General features: G+C 42.7%; 1 protein-coding gene across 2 annotated transcripts in view; it reads left to right on the forward strand.

The window, feature by feature from the left end:
* The window catches only part of DNAH17 (dynein axonemal heavy chain 17), a 239744-nt gene that overhangs the window by 159298 nt on the left and 59770 nt on the right, over nucleotides 1-20676 (forward strand). For both annotated transcript variants that reach the window (XM_030208642.1, XM_030208641.1), the window contains 7 exons: nucleotides 1400-1491; nucleotides 6878-7039; nucleotides 7438-7602; nucleotides 10457-10648; nucleotides 16029-16295; nucleotides 17121-17282; nucleotides 17593-17826. In XM_030208642.1, coding sequence (XP_030064502.1) covers nucleotides 1400-1491; nucleotides 6878-7039; nucleotides 7438-7602; nucleotides 10457-10648; nucleotides 16029-16295; nucleotides 17121-17282; nucleotides 17593-17826 — 1274 coding nt within the window. The remainder of the gene's footprint in view (nucleotides 1-1399; nucleotides 1492-6877; nucleotides 7040-7437; nucleotides 7603-10456; nucleotides 10649-16028; nucleotides 16296-17120; nucleotides 17283-17592; nucleotides 17827-20676) is intronic.

Raw genomic sequence — 20676 nt, forward strand, 5'->3', positions numbered from 1 at the left:
TCATGATATCAGATCACTAAAGGGTCATAATAGCACTGCTCGAAAAATTCATGTTAAATGTCAAAAAAATCTACTTGTTGTGAAGTTATGAAACAGATAATGATTAACTGTATTGTTGTTCCGAATGTTACAAATAAATGAGCATGGAAAGAAGGGATAGGCAAAGTAGTTAAAACAAATACATATGCAATGGCACAAATGAGTTTTTATCCTCCATGTGGTTATACAAACCAATTGTAGGGGTTAGAGTTCCCTTAAAAAAAAGCATCTGCACAAGTTGGCTCCACGCTTCTAAATGGTGGCCTTGAACTCTCACGTCACTACTGCGAGAGGACACAGCCGCCATTTTGAGCCTCTGAGCCAGCATGGGCAACAGCAATTGAGGATCACTGTTGCCTGACCTAGTAGACTAGACTACCAGGAGGGAGAGATGTGCTGCATTGAGGGGGGGGAGGTAAGGAGGGAGAGAGGTGCTGGACAGAAGGTCAGGTAGGGAAGAGAGAGCCAAAGAGAGGAGTGAGGAAGAAAGAGAGAATGGAGAGGGCTTTGGGTAGGGGGAGGGGGAAAGAAAGAGGTGCTAGGACCTGCAGGGAAAGAAGGGAGAGCTGCTGGTCCTGCAAAGAAGAGACAGAACAGGAGCAAGGGAAGAGAGAGGTGCACTTACTGGAACTGGGGGGGGGGGGGCAGAGGGAAGGAAGAGATGCTGGTCAGGAGAGAGAGGAGGGAAGGAAGGGCGAGGGAGATGCTGACATGTGGGGGGGGGGGGATAGGGACACAGAGATGGGAGATACTTAACATGGCAGGAAGACAGGAGTGATGCTGGGTCAGATAGGTATGGATGCAGAAAGAAGATGGATGGTGGAGAGCAGGATAAATCACGCACACAATCCCTTCCACTGAGGAAGAGGACCAACTGACACATAGGTGGAGGCCCTCACACATTCCCAGAAAGCTTTCTAGATTTTTCTGGGCTCTAGATGAGCAGATCTGAACCAGGCACCAACAGCTGATGACACCATTTATATGTAGCTGATTTATTCTCCTGTCTACAGAGAACCTTTGTTACAAGCAGGTAACCTTACTTATTGTCATCTCCTCTAGCTTTCCTTTGCCTTGGAAACTCCTCTGTGAAAATGTTAGTAAGTAATGCTTTGTGGAACAATCTGTTACAGAAGGTGGGCACATTTTAGAGTGATCAGTAAATGGTGCTGTTAATTTTGGATTTGCCCCACCCCTCTGCAGCTTCTCAGGATTAGCTAAGATCCTAGAACTCCTGTCATCTGACAGAAAACATCACTTAGATGCTGTGTTTTTCCGCATTGCTTTTCATGCGCCAACATAAAGATGCAACCGTTTGTTTGTATTTTGGAACCATGTTTCTTTTTTCCTGTTTTGACAGCCCTGCATCAGAAAATCACTACAACATTTCTTCCTACTGCTATTAAATTTCATTATACGTTCAATCTTCGAGACCTCTCCAACATATTCCAGGTACGGCCTTTTTAGGTCCTTGTTTTCTAAGAACATCTGTGCACTTCTGTTAAATTAATTGCAAAATTATAACTGCATTCTTTCCACAATACTATTCTCCGGGATGTCTGCTGAGTTATAGGTTTATGCAGTAAAGTTTGGTGTGTTTTGATAAGGTCATTTAGGGGGTTTCCGATTGTAAAGGTCTCTTATAAAATTTAATGGCCATATTCACATGTATTTATTTATTTATTTATTGCATTTGTATCCCACATTTTCCCACCTATTTGCAGGCTCAATGTGGCTTACAAATACCTGTCATGGCATTGCCATTCCAGGAGACAGGTACAATTGGTGTTATAACAGATTCATGGATGAGGAAAAAAGGGGCTGAGCAAAGTTATAGAAAAGTGGCTATCAGAATAGGGTGAAGTGGTTAGGTGTTATAATAGGCTATGAATTCTCATTGTAGGCCTTGTTGAAGAGATAGGTTTTCAATGATTTACGAAAGTTTGTTATTTCGTTAATCGTTCTCAAGTCAGTTGGTAGTGCATTCCATAGTTGCGTGGTCATGTAGGAGAAGCTAGTCGCATGTGATAGCTTGTATTTTAATCCTTTGCAGTTTGGGAAGTGCAGATCAAGGAATTTGCGGGCTGATCTTTTGGCATTTCTGGGAGGGAGGTCCACGAGGTCTAGCATGTAGCTCGGGGTATCTCCATGGATGATTTTGTGAACAATCGTGCAGATTTTGAACGCATCCTGAAAAAAAAGCATGCATTATTTATTTATTTATTTATTTATTGCATTTGTATCCCACATTTTGCCACCTATTTGCAGGCTCAAAGTGGCTTACAGATGCTTATTTAATAGATGCAACATAGACTTTTCTAAAATGAATGTCTTTTTGGACTTTTGACATAGGTACCTGTTATAAGATCTTGGCAATTATTCATCAAACTTTGTAAGCTAGGGTTCCATGGTTTGGTGAATGGACTTAGACTTTGTTAGCTGCTGTTAGGCCAAAACTGCTCCAAAAAGAGTTAAAAACAGAATTTCACTGTAGCTCAGTTTAAAGAAAGGTTTCTTACCATGGCCCAGGGACCCTTGCTCCTCATCCTCCTCTCCCCACCCCCACCCCCCACCCCCCACCACACACACACATTTTGGTGAGAAATCTCTCTCCCTGGTATATCTTTCTAGTTCCTTTGCTAGACTGGGGGGGTTTCCGATGTATTAAGTTATGTCCAATAAAAAAGATATCATCTTATTTTCTTTTCCATGTTTTATTTTGTTTGATTTCTATTGATAACCTTTGCTAGACTGGAGACCATCTTCTTTCACATACATCAACTCACTCACTCTCCATACTTCACACACTCTCACTCCCTCGTTCACGCTCTCTCACTCTCCCTCTGGCTAATTTCCAGGAAATCCCATGCTATATAAGATTTGCCTCCATAGCTGTTAATTGTATATCCTGGCATTTACTGTTGACAGGCTAACATGGCAGTAGTGCAGTTTGCCAGGCAGACTTCTACGGACTGTGCCATGAAAATGGCAAGGGCAAGTCAAGATCAAGTATACATATGTAGTATCACATCATACCTTAGACTATGAGTTTATCTTGTTGGGCAGACTGGATGGACTCTTCCAGGTCTTTATCTACCATCATCTACTATGTTATATGATATTATGTTGGCATTTCATGATTGGTCCTATGATGTAAAGGCCTAGTCAGCTTAAGCATGCACAACCCCTTAGGGTTGACTCCCCTTAGGCTTATCAAAGGGGAGTCTCCGCAGACCTACCCTCTGACCACCTTCATGGGCAGGCATTATTGGGTTGGGTTGTCATGTCTTTGATCATCACGATTCTTCTGTCCCATGATCTCACATAAAGTAAAGAGTCTAGCTCCACGTTGCAATGTTCTTTGGTACACCAACTTGGGTCAATAATGCTGGCAGATTAATTCTCTTAAAAATACAGTTCAGGCATGGTCCGAACAGCTAGGAAGCAAAGCCTAACTTAATTTAACTTCCCTTGTAGCCTACTTGCCCAAAGTCACACCAAAAGTAACTGTAAAAAAACGATTCCACTCCCTTGGTGCAGTGATCAAGAAGATACTACGCCTAGTCTCTTCCAACAAGAAAGATTGTAAATCAGACACAACAATAAGTTGATATTTTCAGAATGCAAAGAACGTACAAGCTGATATACCTGTAAGGATGACATTAAATAATAAGAGGAGGAATGATACAATGCCTGATGTACCAACAACTCTGAAGGCAACAGGCAACCATTGAAACTTAATAAGGGATGGAAAAATATGGTCAAATCAAGGAATGGAGAGATGTGCTACATAATTCTGTACTATCTGTAAAGAATGGGTACAGGCTTCAGACAATCCTAAATACATCGTACTACAGTAGTCTAACCTAAGTCAATACCATGGCCTGAACTACTGTCCAAAAATCATCCTGACTTCAATTTACTCAGCAAGCAAAGCTTTAAAAAAAACAACTTTCTGACCACAGCCTGTACCTGGGACTTAAATGTCAATAAGAAATGAAATAAAAGTGGGAGGACGACCAAGGTCGGTAGGGTATGCCTTTTTGAACAGGTAAGTTTTTAGTGATTTCCGGAAGTTTAGGTGGTTATACGTTGTTTTCACTGCTTTTGGCAGTGGGTTCCATAGTTGTGTGCTTATGTAGGAGAAGCTGGATGCATAAGTTGATTTGTATTTGAGCCCTTTGCAGCTTGGGTGATGGAGATTTAGGTATGTTCATGTTGATCCGGTTGTATATCTGACATAGGAACTTTCAGACCCTGATTGAAAAAGAAGAACATGGAGGGGCATAATCGAACGCGAACGCCTATCTCCATGGGCATCTATGTCCGAAAACAGGTACGCGAAGAGGCGGGACAGACCGTATTTTCGAAAAAATGGACGTTTTCAGCTGGGCGTTTGTTTTTTTTAGCGATAATGGAAACTAAAAACTCCCAGCTCAAAAACGTCCTAATCCAAGCCATTTGGTCGTGGGAGGGGCCACGATTCATAGTACACTCGCCCCCCTGACATGCCAGGACACCAACTGGGCACCCTAGAGGTCAGTGCGGTGGACTTCAGACAACGCTCCCACATGCATAGCTCCCTTACCACGGGTGCTGAGCCCCCAACCCCCCTCCCCCAAAACTCACTACCCACAAATGTACAACACTACCATAGCTCTTAGGGGTGAAGGGGGCACCTACATGTGGGTACAGTGGGTTTTGCAGACCTCCCATTTACCAGCACAAGTGTTACAGGTAGGGGGGGGATGGACCTGGGTCCGCCTGGCTGAAGTGCACTGCGGTACCCACTAAAAGTGCTCCAGGGACCTGCATACACGCAGGCCTCTAGGACTTGTTGCTGCTATATAACATTGGCACACCAGTTGACACCTGAAGACTAATCTCTCCGAAAACGTCTTTTATTGGAATAAGCACGCTTACTCACAGTTAACTGCAGATCAGAGGTTGTGCCCCACTGGCAATGAGTCTCCCTGGTACTGAGATGAGCAGTAGGTCAGAGCTGGCAGAATGCTGTACAATGCCCTCTTTGAGCCACATTGAAGGGAAGAACTAAGTTCTGTAACGTGGCTAACACGTGAAAGGGATCTAAAACTGGCTTACAAAAATGGCCACTACCTCATGGACTACCGGAAACAAAACAGGGCACACTCTGACCCAGTAAGCAGGGGGAAAAGCACCATGAGATTAGAGACTACCAACTACCAACATCGTGAGCATTTGCCACAAGCTAGTGGAATCACAGAGCCCAATACCCTACACCCACCACAATGCATTGCTGATGTGACTCTACAGTGCGCATAACAGAAAAGCTGTCACACTCACCCGAGAGCCACATCAGAACCAGGGAAAGGCTGTCAGAGGATAGAACACATTCTGCTGTCATGGAGGTGGGTAGGGCATTTGAGGCTGGCATAGAGGCTGGAAAAAAAGTTTATAAAGTGGGGTTTGTTTGGTGGGAGAGGGTTAGTGACCACTGGGGGAGTCCGGGGAGGTCATCCCCGATTCCCTCCAGTGGTCATCTGGTCAGTTGGGGCACTTTTTTGGGACCTGTTCGTGGAAAAAAAGGGTCCAAAACAAAGAGACCCAAAATCGCGGTAAAAACGCCTTTTTTTCAATTATCAGCTAAAGACGCCCATGTCTCCTCGGCCGATAACCACGCCTCAGTTCCGCCTTCACCACGCCTCCAACATGCCCCCGTCAACTTTACCCGTTTCCGCGACGGATTGCAGTTGGAAATGCCCAAAATCGGCTATCGATTGTACCGATTTGGGCGCCCACGGGAGACAGACGCCCATCTCCCGATTTGGGTCGCAATATAGGCGTTTTTCTCTTTCGATTATAAGCTGAGGAGTGTGGTAGCCGTGTTAGTCCACTCTTAAGGTTATCAATAGAAAACAAACAAAATAAAACATGGAAAAGAAAATAAGATGATACCTTTTTCATTGGACATAACTTAATACATTTCTTGATTAGCTTTCAAAGGTTGCCAGATGCTTAAGACAAGATTCAATTTACATAGACATCACATGAACAATGTTGGTGCCAGTAGGGCTCCCACCCCTGTTGGTCAGCATTTTACAGGACCAGGACACTGTACCAGTGACTTCACAGTGAGAATCCTCAAAGGTAACTTTAAAACCATACAAGAACGTAAGACCTTTGAAGTCAGAATGATTGAATATTTTAACACCCAACAGAAAGGACTTAACAAGGATCTGGGGTTCCTAGCCCATTATAAACCATAAAGCTGTATGTCTCTGTTGATCACCCCACCCCTCACCTATCCACACCCATCCTGTTAGAATATCAATGATATGCTTTGATGTCCCCATGCATACCTCCTACCCACCCCCATCCTCCCACCCTGTCAGACTGTCATAGTAATGCTTGAATGTTTTCACTTATATACACTGTCAGCTAGCACATTTGCTTATTTCCGATCTGACGAAGAAGGGCAACCTTCGAAAGCTAATCAAGAAATGTATTAAGTTATGTCCAATAAAAAAGGTATCATCTTATTTTCTTTTCCATGTTTTATTTTGTTTGATTATAAGCTGGATAGTCACCCACACGGACAATGTCACATGTTATTTATATGTAGACTCAATACTTTTACTTGTTGGAATGCACATGCTACGTAGGCTACATTTTGTTAGACACACTAAAAAAAGATGATTGCATTTCATGTTGTGCTGTTTTAGTCTACTTGCTTCTATGTGCATAAGGCCCTTTACGCGTAAGATTCTAATATTATGAATGAATCAAATGTTTTGTACAAATTATTGTTCTGACTTGAAACCTGGCACAACAGTTAATCAATATGTATTCTTGACAGGGACTGCTGTTTTCCAATGCTGAATGTATTAAAACTCCTGTAGACTTGGTCCGCCTCTGGTTACATGAAGCTGAGAGAGTATATGGAGATAAACTCATCGATGAGAAAGATAACGAACTCTTTGAAAAGACCATTAAAGCCATTTGCAAAAAATTCTTTGAGGTACTGCCATGTTTTAAATCAATATCACTCTGAACTTCTGCCAAAATATCTCATGCCAACTGCAGAAGAACTGTTGCTAGTCTGGCACACAAAGGCTGGCCCATCTCATAGCAATTGACCCTTCTTAACTGTACCCTAAGAGCTTGCTACACTTTCTAGCAGGGGGCTCACTAGCTTCAAACATGCCAAGTCCCGCTGTATGAGAAACACCTGCTGAAAGCATGTGGTTGTCCTTCCTTGATCTAAACACACCCCTGGGAATGTTTGTAATTAAGCTATAGGTATGCATTCTTTGGAACCCCTTGCATACAATTAGTAAAACCGGTCAATCTATCTGAGTAAATGACTTTGAAAAGGACGTTCTGCAATTTTCTGAATAATTCTTTATTTCTCTCCAGGAATTTCCTGATGATGTTGTGTTTGCAAAACCAAATATTTATTGCCACTTTGCCCTTGGAATTGGAGACCCCAAATACTTCTCAGTCCCTAACTGGCCATCTCTAAACAAGCTGCTGATGGAAGCTTTAGACAGTTACAATGAGGTCAACGCAATTATGAACCTGGTGAGTGAGTCTTCAGAGAGTTGCAGTGATGTCAGTGTAGTTGCGAATGACAATGAGCTCAGTGAAGTTATGATTCTGGTGAGTAAAGCAAAAATCAGGAGCTCAACTTCAATTCTGAAGTCCGACTTCAGACACATTCATATCTGGTTAGAGGTATGAACAAAATCATGTCCATCTCTGTTACTACCTTATTGAGAGAGAAAATCTAAGAAACAGAACAAAGGACTCAACTGATTCTGGAGTGTAAATGTGGAAAAATACTTGAATTTCATTGCATAGTAACTGTTGTAAGTGCAGGTATTTGTCATGCTTCTTACCTCGGTGAGGGGCGCTCCTGCATGGCCAGCGCTCCGGGAATTCCCCTGCCTGTCCGCGACGCTCCGGGTGTCCTCCCTGCCTGCTCGTCCGGGAGGCTAGGTTGCCGCGTGCCTAGTCCTCCCAGAACGCCAAGTTGTTCGCCCCGCCTTCTGCTCTTCGGGATTGGAGCCTGGTAGCTGGGCTCCTCCTTCTCCTTCGGCTGGCCAGCCAATGGGAGGCTCTCCCTGCCAGCTGATTCTGTTTTTCCTTGATGGTGGGGGCTATTTTAGGAGCAGTTTCACTCCACTTCTTTGCTTCGGCTTCTACTCCGGTAGGTGATTGTTTGCACTGTATCTATTCTCAAGCTGTTACCTTCTCGTTGCTGACCACTGCCTGAACCCGAATTTCTCTCTGCCTGCTGCCTGTCTCTGACTGCTGCCTGACCCCAGATAATCCCTGCCTGCGGCCATCTGACCCCTGCCTGCATCCGGAAGTCCTGTCGGCCGCCTGCACCTGGGGGCTGAACCCTCGGGGAACGGCGGTCATCACAGGTGAAGCCTCAGGGTTGTTCGGCTGCCCAGCAGAGCACAGGTTTGAGTCTTTGCCTCTGTGCTCCGCCTGGGCACAAGGATTCACATCCGTGACAATATTTGAGTGAAAAGATATTTGGCATAGTTAAAAAGGTCACAAAGAACCTAATCATCCATAGGAACATAAGAATAGTCATACTGGGTCAGACGTTTGTCCATCTAGCCCAGTGTCCTGTTTCCAACAGTGGCTAATCCAGGTGACGAGTACCTGGCAGAATCCAAAGCCCCAAAATGGCGAAGTCTAGGAAAAATGCTGTCACACCTCCCTCTGTATTCTATGTGAGCAATTTTAAAGGGGAAACTACAAGAGGAAGTTTTAAGCATGTTTATGCCTCAAATGTTTTCCTTTTAGTATTACAAAGCGTTTTGATCATTTTATTTATTCTCTTTTTGTCTATTGTATCTCTTAACCTTTTGTTTACTGTGTACTATTTGCTGGAATTCCTGTGTTATATTTTATGTTTATTTTTCCTTTATGCTTAGCTTTATTTTTTTTTTTAAGGCAATATAGAAAGAATAAACAAACCACAAATCAGCCAGTCGATGTGCCACTTTGGATCTGTTCTCGCAGAGTCTGGGCGTGCATGATGTGAATGACTGTGTCACTGCTGTCACTTCAGTCTTAGTATCGCTGCCACTGAGCAGCAGATAGAGTGGAGGGCAAGGCGGCACTTCCTTCACTCACTCACTCTTTCAAAGAGGCAATCCTAATCTCTACTCCAATAGTAACTGTCTGGATATTATTCTCTCACTCTATATAATCCTATATAATAAAACTCACCCTCAACGTTCTGAAGACACTGACGTCAGTGAAGCCAAGCCACTGACGTCACTTCCTTCCAAGACAGGTTCGAAGGGTTCGTGGTGGTGAAGCTACCGAAATCGCCAAGTCTCCGGGCCCCGCCCTCGCGTCAAACGTGATGACGTCGAGGGCGGAGCAATGGCATCACACCGAGGGCGGAGCAATGGCGTACGGGGCATTCAGGAGGTGCGGAGCAATGGCGTCACAACGACGAAGGGGTCGGTAGGTAGGTAGGGAGGGAGGGAGAAGGGGGGGTGTTGGGGAGGAAAACCTTGCTAGCGCCCGTTTCATTTGCTCCAGAAACGGGCCTCTCTTACTAGTATAAAATAAAGGCAGAAGTTGCGACATCTAATGGTCTATATCGATTGACCTCCACAGCTTCTTCAGTTGTTTGACTCTTGTCATAACACCAACTCTGTCCATGTTGACTTAGGTATGTGACACACTATTTTCAACCAGGTGTTTGGGAGTTTTGAAGCACTTACCTGATTCTTCTTCCCACTCTATACAGCTTGTTGTACTAGCACAGTTGATGTAACCCCTTCATGACTAGGGACATGTCTGCAATGAATTATACAGTCTGGCAAGTGTTCCTCTATAGGTTTGTCTATATACTTGAATTACTATATTACCTGGAAGTCTTCTGAAGGTTAGTTGGATTGGTCTTGCTCCATGCATCTCTGGTTGTACGAATGAACTTCTCTTCTTACTGTTTCTGATGGACTTAAAGTGCCGTAGCCCACTGCAAGCATTCACCCTAGAGAGGTAGGGTCACTAGTCCATACTTCCACACAGTGCCAGTGTTAATGCAGCCTCTTTCCCAGACCGTCTTCAGGAATCTAAGTTTTAGGAGCCTAAACTTAAAGGAATTTTCACCTGAAGATTTTTTATTCCTGCAACTTATTCTCCTGAATTTAGGAATGTAAATTAAATCAATGCTATGTTTCTTATTAACTCTCACACTCTTCACCAATTAAAAACCTTAATTTAGGTGTCTGCTGACAATAGGATCCTAAATGTAGGTGTACAGCAGTACTCAGTTTTCGAAGGGCCCAATTTAGGTACTTAACACTGAAGTCAGGAATTCAAACCATTTAAAAATTGATGCTAAGCTTTTACGTATACAATATATGCTGTAAAACAGGTTCTTTTTTTTTTCATTTAGGTGCTTTTTGAAGACGCTGTGTCTCACGTTTGTCGAATTAATCGGATCCTAGAGTCTCCCAGAGGAAATGCATTGTTAGTGGGAGTAGGTGGAAGTGGGAAGCAAAGTCTCTCTCGTCTTGCCGCCTCTATCAGTGCACTGGATGTTTTTCAGATTACATTACGGAAAGGTTATGCAATTCCAGACCTCAAGGTAAGCATTGCCGCTAGGGAAAGTAGCCCCGCTTCAGTGCTATGACTTTTCCCATCTTTATCTGCACAGGATCCTGGAAACCAATAAGCGATAAGATTTCGGTTCCAAAATCAGGGCTGGGACCCTTAACTGGAGTAAACCATCCAGGTCAGAAAGCCATAACACCAAACGGGACAGACAGAGAAGAGCTACTAAAATGATGTAGGGGTTGAAGCAAGCAGGAGGGGCTTTCTACCCGCTTAAACCATACTGAGTGAGGCAATGCTGCTGTCGGAACTGTTTGGACTTAGGGAGGAGCTAAGTGAGCAGATAAGACCCCACCATAGGCAGCGCTGGTTTTGCCCGCTTAGCTGTGAGGATGTTACCTAGTATCTGGATAACAGGCTCTGTCACTAATGTGACAGTCCTGTACCAGTGTTGTATAGTAACTAGTTACTGTACTTGTTTACTTAAGTTAAAGTTTTGTTAGTTTTACTTGTAAAGAAGTACAGGATAACATTTGTTGCTTTTACTTATACTAAAGTAATATTTTTGCCAAGTTTTACTACTTTTACTTAGTTACCTTTGATGCTTGCAGTTAAAAGTAAAAAGCAAAAGTGGAAGGGAGATGTAAATGATGATTTCTCAGTAAACCAAATGAGAAACAGGATTTTGCTATTGCAAACCTTGTCACACAAACAGTGGATCATCTCATCTTAAATGTTGCTGTTCACTGAATATAACGTATAAGGATAATGGCGTCTGCATTTGTTGAAATGGTCAATGGCCTCCAGCCAAACAGAACAGTGATGAGTAAGTGGAGATGAAGCTGAAACTGGTAGCAATTCTTGGCGAACAGATATGTCGCTACCACAACAGACTGCACGTCTACTGGATTGATAAGAGTCTTCAGGGAGGAAGTCTGCTTGTCTGGCCTTAACAATTGCATCTGTTCTTGAAGATATTCAGAGTTTACCATCGGATGAAAAATTGTTAGAACAACAACAGACAATGATTCCAACTTTGTGAAAGCCTTCTTTGTAATTGGACAGTATGATACGGATGGTAATGAAGATGCAAATGATGAATTAGACAGAACTACTTCTAATGCAGATGATAATGATGAGAAAGTACTCTCTCTATATGGAACTCAAGTGGTTCAGAGATTCTCTTGATCATACCTTGCAGACCTGGTCAGAAGACATCAGTAATATTGCAAACTGGCCTGATTTGAAGGAACTTTTTATCAGACTGAACAATCCACTGAACCTTTTTAGCTGTGCTAGATTAAAGACTCACACGCACACTCACATGAGTGACAGTCGTTTTCAAAAATTTAGTTTTACTAAAAGCAAAGTGGATTGAATTGTAGAGCAATAAAGTAGTTGGGTAAAAACATTAATAGATGCATTCATTGTAGTTGTGGTACTTCCACTTTTTACACATACAGTATTATATTAGGCAACAACTTTTTTACTTTTACTTAAGTACATTTTTTAATGTGTTCTTCACTGTACTTTTTACTTTTACTTAAGTATTAAAATATACATTTATTTTTACTTAGGTACTTTGGTCTAGTACTTTGAACAATACTGCCTCTATTCTCCCCTTCCAATCCCCTGATCCTTTTGATCCTCTTTAATTCTGATACCCCCTCTTATTCTCCTTCTAACCCCCCCATCCTCTGATTCCAATCCCACCTATCCCCCTTCCCAGACTTGCCCCACCTGTCCTCAATCCAACCTTAGTCTACATCCCCCTGGAACTCCCCCCCCCCCCACCTGTTATACTTACCTGTAGGTGATTCCTGGTGGTCTAGTGGGCCAGTGCAGGAGCGTTTCCCTTTTGCTCCCACCATGTCCCACTCCAGTTACAAAAATGGTGGCACTGCTAAGAGTCAGTCTTCCATGTAAGAGTATCTGTATTTTCTTAATATATTTACAAGGAAATGAGCTATAAAGTTATCCGGATTTCTTTCAGTCAGACTGACCAAAGTTATCCAGCTAAAGTAAAACCGGTCTCCTGAGAACACCTCAAGGCATGTCCTTTTTTTCTGAGCATTGGTTCACCGGGACAAAATTTACCTATGTAGCAGGGGGAAAGGGAATTTCATTCTCACAGATTTGTCTGGTTAAACCCAAAAGTTATCCACCCCATCTCTACTTTTTTATTTGTCTTTCTTTATGGCAACATCAGAAATATGACCAGTTATGAAGCACTGTCGGTATTTTTGTTTACCTCATTGGTTTTTGCTTTGTTGTGTTATTTTTTACTTGTCATTCTCTGTAGACCATTAGTCAGGGCCAGATTAAGGCCAACTGGCGCCCTAAACACAGCCCAAAAATGGTGCCCCTCGGCCCTTCCATTAAGACTCAGTAAGTGTTGAGAAATATCATTATATATATTTGTAATGATTAGAAAATGACTGAAATCCATGCAGAAACTGTTAGTAAGACAGTCAAATGTACTGTACTGTACTGTAGATATACGTTGAGACAGAGATTGGGTCCATCAGATGATCAACACATAAACATGACTCTCAGCTTCAGATCTGTTGGATAATGGGTGTGGTAGATGGCAATGAAAGCGTTAAGGGCATGATAGCTAGGGGAAAAAACTCTTTGGTGCCCTAAGCACATGCTTATTTTGCTTAATGGTTAATTCAGGGCTGCACAGGATAATGCAGCCACACTGTAGATGACATCCTCTGACAGCTTCTCCTTGCCATCTCCCTTATCCTCAGTCTTGTTCATCCAGTCTAACGATCAGACCTGCACTGGTCTCTCAAACAATAACAAAAATACTGCTTATTGAGAAGAACTCAGAAAAAAAGGCCAGCACAGAAGCCTGACACACTCTGACCCAAAGGACCCCGCAGCGGTATCTGCAGACATTTTCAGTTCAGCCACAATTCCAATAATTAATTCAGAGGTCTCCAGGTAGGTACTTGTGAGTGCAAATGGCCATGACAAAATCAGTGGCAGCAACCACCAACTTGAAAGAAGAACATGAAACCAACAGCTTTGCTTGCAAACAAAAATGGTAACACCCTCTTTGTCCGGCCCACACGAGACTGCATCATCTTTTGGCACTCCAGGCTGCAATTGTCCACAGTGCAAGGAACCTGCCCCCCACTCTGGAGAAAGCTCCCTCACAAGATTGCCTTGTGCTGACTGGCTGCAGAAGCTTCTCACCCCACCTGCCTGAAGCCGCCTTTCCCTTAAAGGGGAACAGCATTTAGAGGAACAGCAACCTGCAAAGCGCTAGTGAGCAGCAAGGAATAGGGCAACAATCTCTCAGTCTCCTGGCCCAAATGCAGCAGGACCTTACTAGCATTAATCTTCTACTGTAGCAATCACTGCAAACCCTTTTGACAAATACCTTTGGCCATCAGTCACAGTCAGGTCAAAGTACATTATGATATATGATATGACAATATTTATAGTCTACCAGCTCCCAACGAAGTTGGTTCAAAGTGGATTACAACACATCAAAAATCAATAAACTTCTCTATATATAAAAGGCACCACCAATGTTCTAAATGAAGCCACCAGCCGGAAGTGTGAAGGGGGAGAGATATCTGGTTTCCCCATGAGTGTCTGCCCCGCCCTCACTCTCTCTGTAACACAGTGAAGGAAAACACAGCAAAGCACGAAATCAAATCGCTCTCTCTGTAACAGTGAAGGACTCAGAGCGGGGAGGGGAGAGAGGGCAGAAGCCCTCACTATCTTTGTAACACAAACACAGCAGAGCAAGAAACTTAACACTGAAGGACTCGACTCCGAGGGGGGAGGGGACAGACAGCACAGGGGAAGGGAGAGAGGGCAGGGACACACACACTCCCACATGCACACAGAAGAAAACCTTGCTAGCCCCCGTTTCATTTGCATCAGAAATGGGGCTTTTTTACTAATCTTTAAATAAATGAGTTTTCACATTCTTACGAAAAGGAAGGTATGTAGGCATAGTTTTGAGCTGTAAAGCTAATGAGTTTCAGATCTGGACTGCTTGATACATAAAAGAGGCTTTTTGTATTTGATCCCTTATATAGACGGAAAGTAGAGCAAACGTGATCTTCCTGCTCTGGAAGTAGATGGAGACATCGAAAAAGAAAATAGTTTGTTATATAATCTGGGCTTGATCCATCAAAACGTTTGTAAACCCAGCGTTCCAATGTATAGGATATGTGGGCCTTAACATAATGCAAACTCAACAAGCAAGGCGTGGATATTTTTTTTACCAATACTCATGTTGGCGGCAGTGTTCTGCAATACCGGCTGTAAACAAACAGAAAAGTGCCTGGGCTGATAACTGACGACATAAACCATTACAGTAATCTAAATATGATAAAACAATGGACTGAACCAAAACAGAAAAATGCTTTTCAACAAACAAAGAACGAATGCTTCTAAATTAATGTGACTTGAAAAAGATCACTGCGTTCACTTGATGTGTTAAAGTCAAGGTAATGTCCAGAAGCAACTCCAAGAACTCTGGCAACTTTCTCCACTTTCAATATCATGTTATTAGCTAATGTTCTGCCCCAACACAAAAACCACCTTCAAATTCATAACAAAATCCTATCTGTCAGGTGCGCCAGACTGTTGCTCCATCCTGTTCAACACAGAAGAAGAGAAACTCTGCCACCTAATAGCAAGGACAACCCCTCCCTCTTTCAGTGATACCCCTCGCCTATTCTGTTCTAAAGTCGAATAAGCAAAGGAGGACAACAGCTATCTGAAGTTTTTATTGAAAGAATCACAAGCAGAGAACCAAGATGGCGGCCTAGTAGAAATGCTGTGCTTGTCTCTCTGTTTGTTACTTTATTTCCTTGTTATCGGGGGTTATTTTTCCCAAACTTAATGGGAAGTCGCACTGCTCTAGCAGAGAGTCCTCCATATGTTGAACTTCTGAAAGGCAAGGGTCATCTCAACCTATGGACCAAGTGAGGCACCGGCGATAAAAGGCATGAAAATCCCAGTCCTATCCATCTTCAGACTCCTAGAGGCTGGACTGGGTTTTTGGCGCCCTTGATCAGCAGCACGGTGAGCCAGTGCCTCACCTGGCCCAGCAGGAGGGGGAGACTGGAGAGAGAGGAAGGGGGGGGGGGGGGGTGCAGACGCCAATGCTAAAGTTGGCTCAGGTCACCACAGTCTCTTGAGCTGATTAACTTACTGGCATGCTACTAAGCCCACTAGGAAATTTCTGCTTTCTTCTGATTCTCCTTTTCACTAAACCACCCTCCCCTTTAATTCTTACTATTTCACTTCTGACCTTCCTGTTCCTCAGCATAAAGTTATCAATAGGATACTGGTAAAAGCAGTTGTACCTCGATAGGAAAATGTACTTGTGGAACAGAGCAGTGTGTTCATGAATTTAATGACTCTCTACTTTGAACTAGGTGGATCTTGCAGCCCAGTACATTAAAACCGCAGTGAAAAACATCGGGACAGTGTTTCTAATGACAGATTCCCAGGTTGCTGAAGAACAGTTTCTGGTATTAATCAATGATCTTTTAGCATCTGGAGAGATCCCTGGGCTATTTCAGGATGATGAAATTGAAAATATTATTAATACCATGAGACCTCAAGTGAAGTACATGGGACTGCCAGACAGTAGAGAAACATGTTGGAAGTTCTTTATAGATAAAGTTCGGAAAGAATTAAAGGTAAGGCTATGTTTGTTTTTTGTTTTTTTGGAAGACAGGTGGTACAAGCAAATGTGATTCCATCCTGTATATTTCATGTGCAGCATTTTGATCAATATATTTCCTCACTTTTAACTGATGTTTCTATTCCCCAGATTAATATAAAGCAAGTTATCTTATCTTTCAAAACTTGCTGAACCATCATAAGACCCTCACCAACATGGCCCATGTTTCAGCTGCATCAAGCTTTGGTCCAGTGATTGCCTTAGCTTTTGCTTGCTCAATCGATGGAACATACATGTTAAATAAACTGTAATGCTAGACCAGTAACCTGTATCACAACCTACAAACGATGTTCGTTTAAGTTTTAATGCTAAATACTTTATTGGACAAGAGCTCTCAACATAAGTTATCTTTTTAATACTATATTCCAATCAATATTCTTATTCTTTTCTATCCTATTCTAGTGATTTATAGCAATCTCATCAACTATAGACATCTAACCAGATGCAGACATCTACAACAATCATAGACTACAGTTTAGTCAATTAAAATAATACATTTAAAAAAGAAACTAAGATGAAATACACTGGAAGATTATTCTACTGCTTAGTTCCCTGATATCCAAAAGAATTATCAACTAATCATTTTAAATGACAGACTTTACTGAAGGAAAGCCAATTTTCAACAAAGATTGGAAATGAGAGATACTGAACCAAAACCTTCTAGACCCATACCATATAAAGTTTTATTTACTAATGTTACCAATTTAAGATCAACTCTCTCCTTAATCGGGAGCCAATGCAACTGTCACCTAATAACTTGATGAATTTTACTGTGTTCTAGGTTATTCTCTGTTTCTCCCCAGTGGGCTCAACACTCCGAGTACGGGCTAGAAAGTTTCCTGCTGTGGTCAATTGTACTGCTATTGACTGGTTCCATGAATGGCCTGAAGAAGCATTGGTGTCCGTTAGTGGTCGATTTTTAGAAGATACCGAGGGGATCGAGGTTTTCAGATTTATTGATTACTTTCAAATGTCTCTTTATTAACCTAACAGAAATGTGATCCCATCCCACCTTGAATGCTCCCTTCCATTGGCCTAATCACAACACTGAAAATTTTCTCCTGGTTTCTTTTGGTTTTTCCCCTCTTTTATGTTTGCTTATATCAACAGAATTGTCAGTGTGTTGTAAGGATTTCCACTTAGCTCATTTAGTTCTATTTCAATGTATAGAACCTAAAACGCATGTGTCACTTGCACTGATAATCTTTAGCCTTCTACTAGGGGTTTGATTGAATTATTCTTTTCTATTCAAGCTGGATGTGAAAAGGTCTATCAGTCTCTTCATGTCGTATGTTCACAAAACAGTTAATGAGATGTCTAAGATGTATCTGAGTGCTGACAGGCGTTACAATTATACAACCCCCAAGACATTTCTGGAATTCATCAAACTTTACCAGAATCTGCTTTCCAGGAAGAGGAAAGAGCTTGTTGCCAAAATGGAAAGACTGGAGAATGGTTTGACTAAACTTCAAGATACTGCTTCTCAGGTATTTGCTGGTAGGGGGAGGTCCTTTAAATTCAGCAGCTTCTTCCTGTTTCAGTTGAATTGAAATCTACACTGAGCTTTGCACGTTCACAAGACTCCAGGGTTATTCCCTCATCTCTCTGCCTTTACAGTGAATGAGAGTCAGAGATTACAGCTCCTTCTGTAACCCAGTCAGTATAAGATTAATATTCAAAGAGATTTGATTGCACAAATCCTCATGGTTTAATATCATCTCCCTATCCACCCCCCCCCCCCCCCCCCCACACACACACACACACTCAATTCACTACCTGGAGTTTGATTAAGATTAATCCCTTAAATTAGGTCTACAACCAAACAGTACTCATCCAGGGAAAAAAAGAAAAAAAATTCATAAAACCTGAAAGGATAAGCTAAATCACTGTTTATTCCAATAATAGGCTAAAAGGTACATGAACTACACCCACAGAGTAAATTTGAACGTGTTCTTAGATTTCACAATAAAACTACCTGTTTCCAGTAACTTACAGAACAGGTGATGAAGGAAAAGAAAATAGGGTTGGGACTCTAGTAGGTCTTTTCACTTCTTTGTATCCACAGGTACAAATACCTCCTACACTTTAAGTATGGCAAAGAAACATTATGCTCATAAAGGTGCAGCTCTCATTACAACACCTGCCTCTGTCCAGACTGAATGCTTGGCCCAAGACAACATTTTGGTTTCATCACATCGAATCCCTCATGAAAGAAGTACAAGAACTAAGAGAGGAGGTGGCAAGACTAGGAAGCATCTGTGACAACTAGAAATTCATCCCAGAGACCCATGTGGAAACACTGGAGATCTCCAGCAAAGGGAGAGAAGATTTTGTGCAGAAAGAGCACAGCTGGACACAGGTCACCAAATCCTGCAAAATCAACACCTCAACTCTATCTTCTGTTGAACTGAAGAATCGGTTCTCAGCCCTAGAGGCAGAAGAACTGAAAACAACAATCAAAAATCCCAAAGCCACTGGATCGGTGGCCAATAAGAAGCGAAAGGTAGTGGTACATAAGTACATAAGTAGTGCCATACTGGGAAAGACCAAAGGTCCATCTAGCCCAGCATCCTGTCACCGACAGTGGCCAATCCAGGTCAAGGGCACCTGGCACGCTCCCCAAACGTAAAAACATTCCAGACAAGTTATACCTAAAAATGCGGAATTTTTCCAAGTCCATTTAATAGCGGTCTATGGACTTGTCCTTTAGGAATCTATCTAACCCCTTTTTAAACTCCGTCAAGCTAACCGCCCGTACCACGTTCTCCGGCAACGAATTCCAGAGTCTAATTACACGTTGGGTGAAGAAAAATTTTCTCCGATTCGTTTTAAATTTACCACACTGTAGCTTCAACTCATGCCCTCTAGTCCTAGTATTTTTGGATAGCGTGAACAGTCGCTTCACATCCACCCGATCCATTCCACTCATTATTTTATACACTTCTATCATATCTCCCCTCAGCCGTCTCTTCTCCAAGCTGAAAAGCCCTAGCCTTCTCAGCCTCTCTTCATAGGAAAGTCGTCCCATCCCCACTATCATTTTTGTCGCCCTTCGCTGTACCTTTTCCAATTCTACTATATCTTTTTTGAGATACGGAGACCAGTACTGAACACAATACTCCAGGTGCGGTCGCACCATGGAGCGATACAACGGCATTATAACATCCGCACACCTGGACTCCATACCCTTCCTAATAACACCCAACATTCTATTCGCTTTCCTAGCCGCAGCAGCACACTGAGCAGAAGGTTTCAGCGTATCATCGACGACGACACCCAGATCCCTTTCTTGATCCGTAACTCCTAACGTGGAACCTTGCAAGACGTAGCTATAATTCGGGTTCCTCTTACCCACATGCATCACTTTGCACTTGTCAACATTGAACTTCATCTGCCACTTGCACGCCCATTCTCCCAGTCTCGCAAGGTCCTCCTGTAATTGTTCACATTCCTCCTGCGACTTGACGACCCTGAATAATTTTGTGTCATCGGCGAATTTAATTACCTCACTAGTTATTCCCATCTCTAGGTCATTTATAAATACATTAAAAAGCAACGGACCCAGCACAGACCCCTGCGGGACCCCACTAACTACCCTCCTCCACTGAGAATACTGGCCACGCAATCCTACTCTCTGCTTCCTATCTTTCAACCAGTTCTTAATCCATAATAATACCCTACCTCCGATTCCATGACTCTGCAATTTCTTCAGGAGTCTTTCGTGCGGCACTTTGTCAAACGCCTTCTGAAAATCCAGATATACAATATCAACCGGCTCCCCATTGTCCACATGTTTGCTTACCCCCTCAAAAAATGCATTAGATTGGTGAGGCAAGACTTCCCTTCACTAAATCCGTGCTGACTTTGTCTCATCAGTCCATGTTTTTGTATATGCTCTGCAATTTTATTCTTAATAATAGCCTCCACCATCTTGCCCGGCACCGACGTCAAACTCACCGGTCTATAATTTCCCGGATCTCCTCTGGAACCCTTCTTAAAAATCGGAGTAACATTGGCTACCCTCCAGTCTTCCGGTACTACACTCGATTTTAGGGACAGATTGCATATTTCTAACAGTAGCTCCGCAAGTTCATTTTTTAGTTCTATTAATACTCTGGGATGAATACCATCAGGTCCCGGTGATTTACTACTCTTCAGCTTGCTGAACTGACCCATTACATCCTCCAAGGTTACAGAGAATTTGTTTAGTTTCTCCGACTCCCCCGCTTCAAATATTCTTTCCGGCACCGGTGTCCCCCCCAAATCCTCCTCGGTGAAGACCGAAGCAAAGAATTCATTTAATTTCTCCGCTACGGCTTTGTCCTCCTTGATCGCCC

The sequence above is a fragment of the Microcaecilia unicolor genome, chromosome 6 (genome assembly GCF_901765095.1).
Source record: "Microcaecilia unicolor chromosome 6, aMicUni1.1, whole genome shotgun sequence".
NCBI lineage: Eukaryota > Metazoa > Chordata > Amphibia > Gymnophiona > Siphonopidae > Microcaecilia > Microcaecilia unicolor.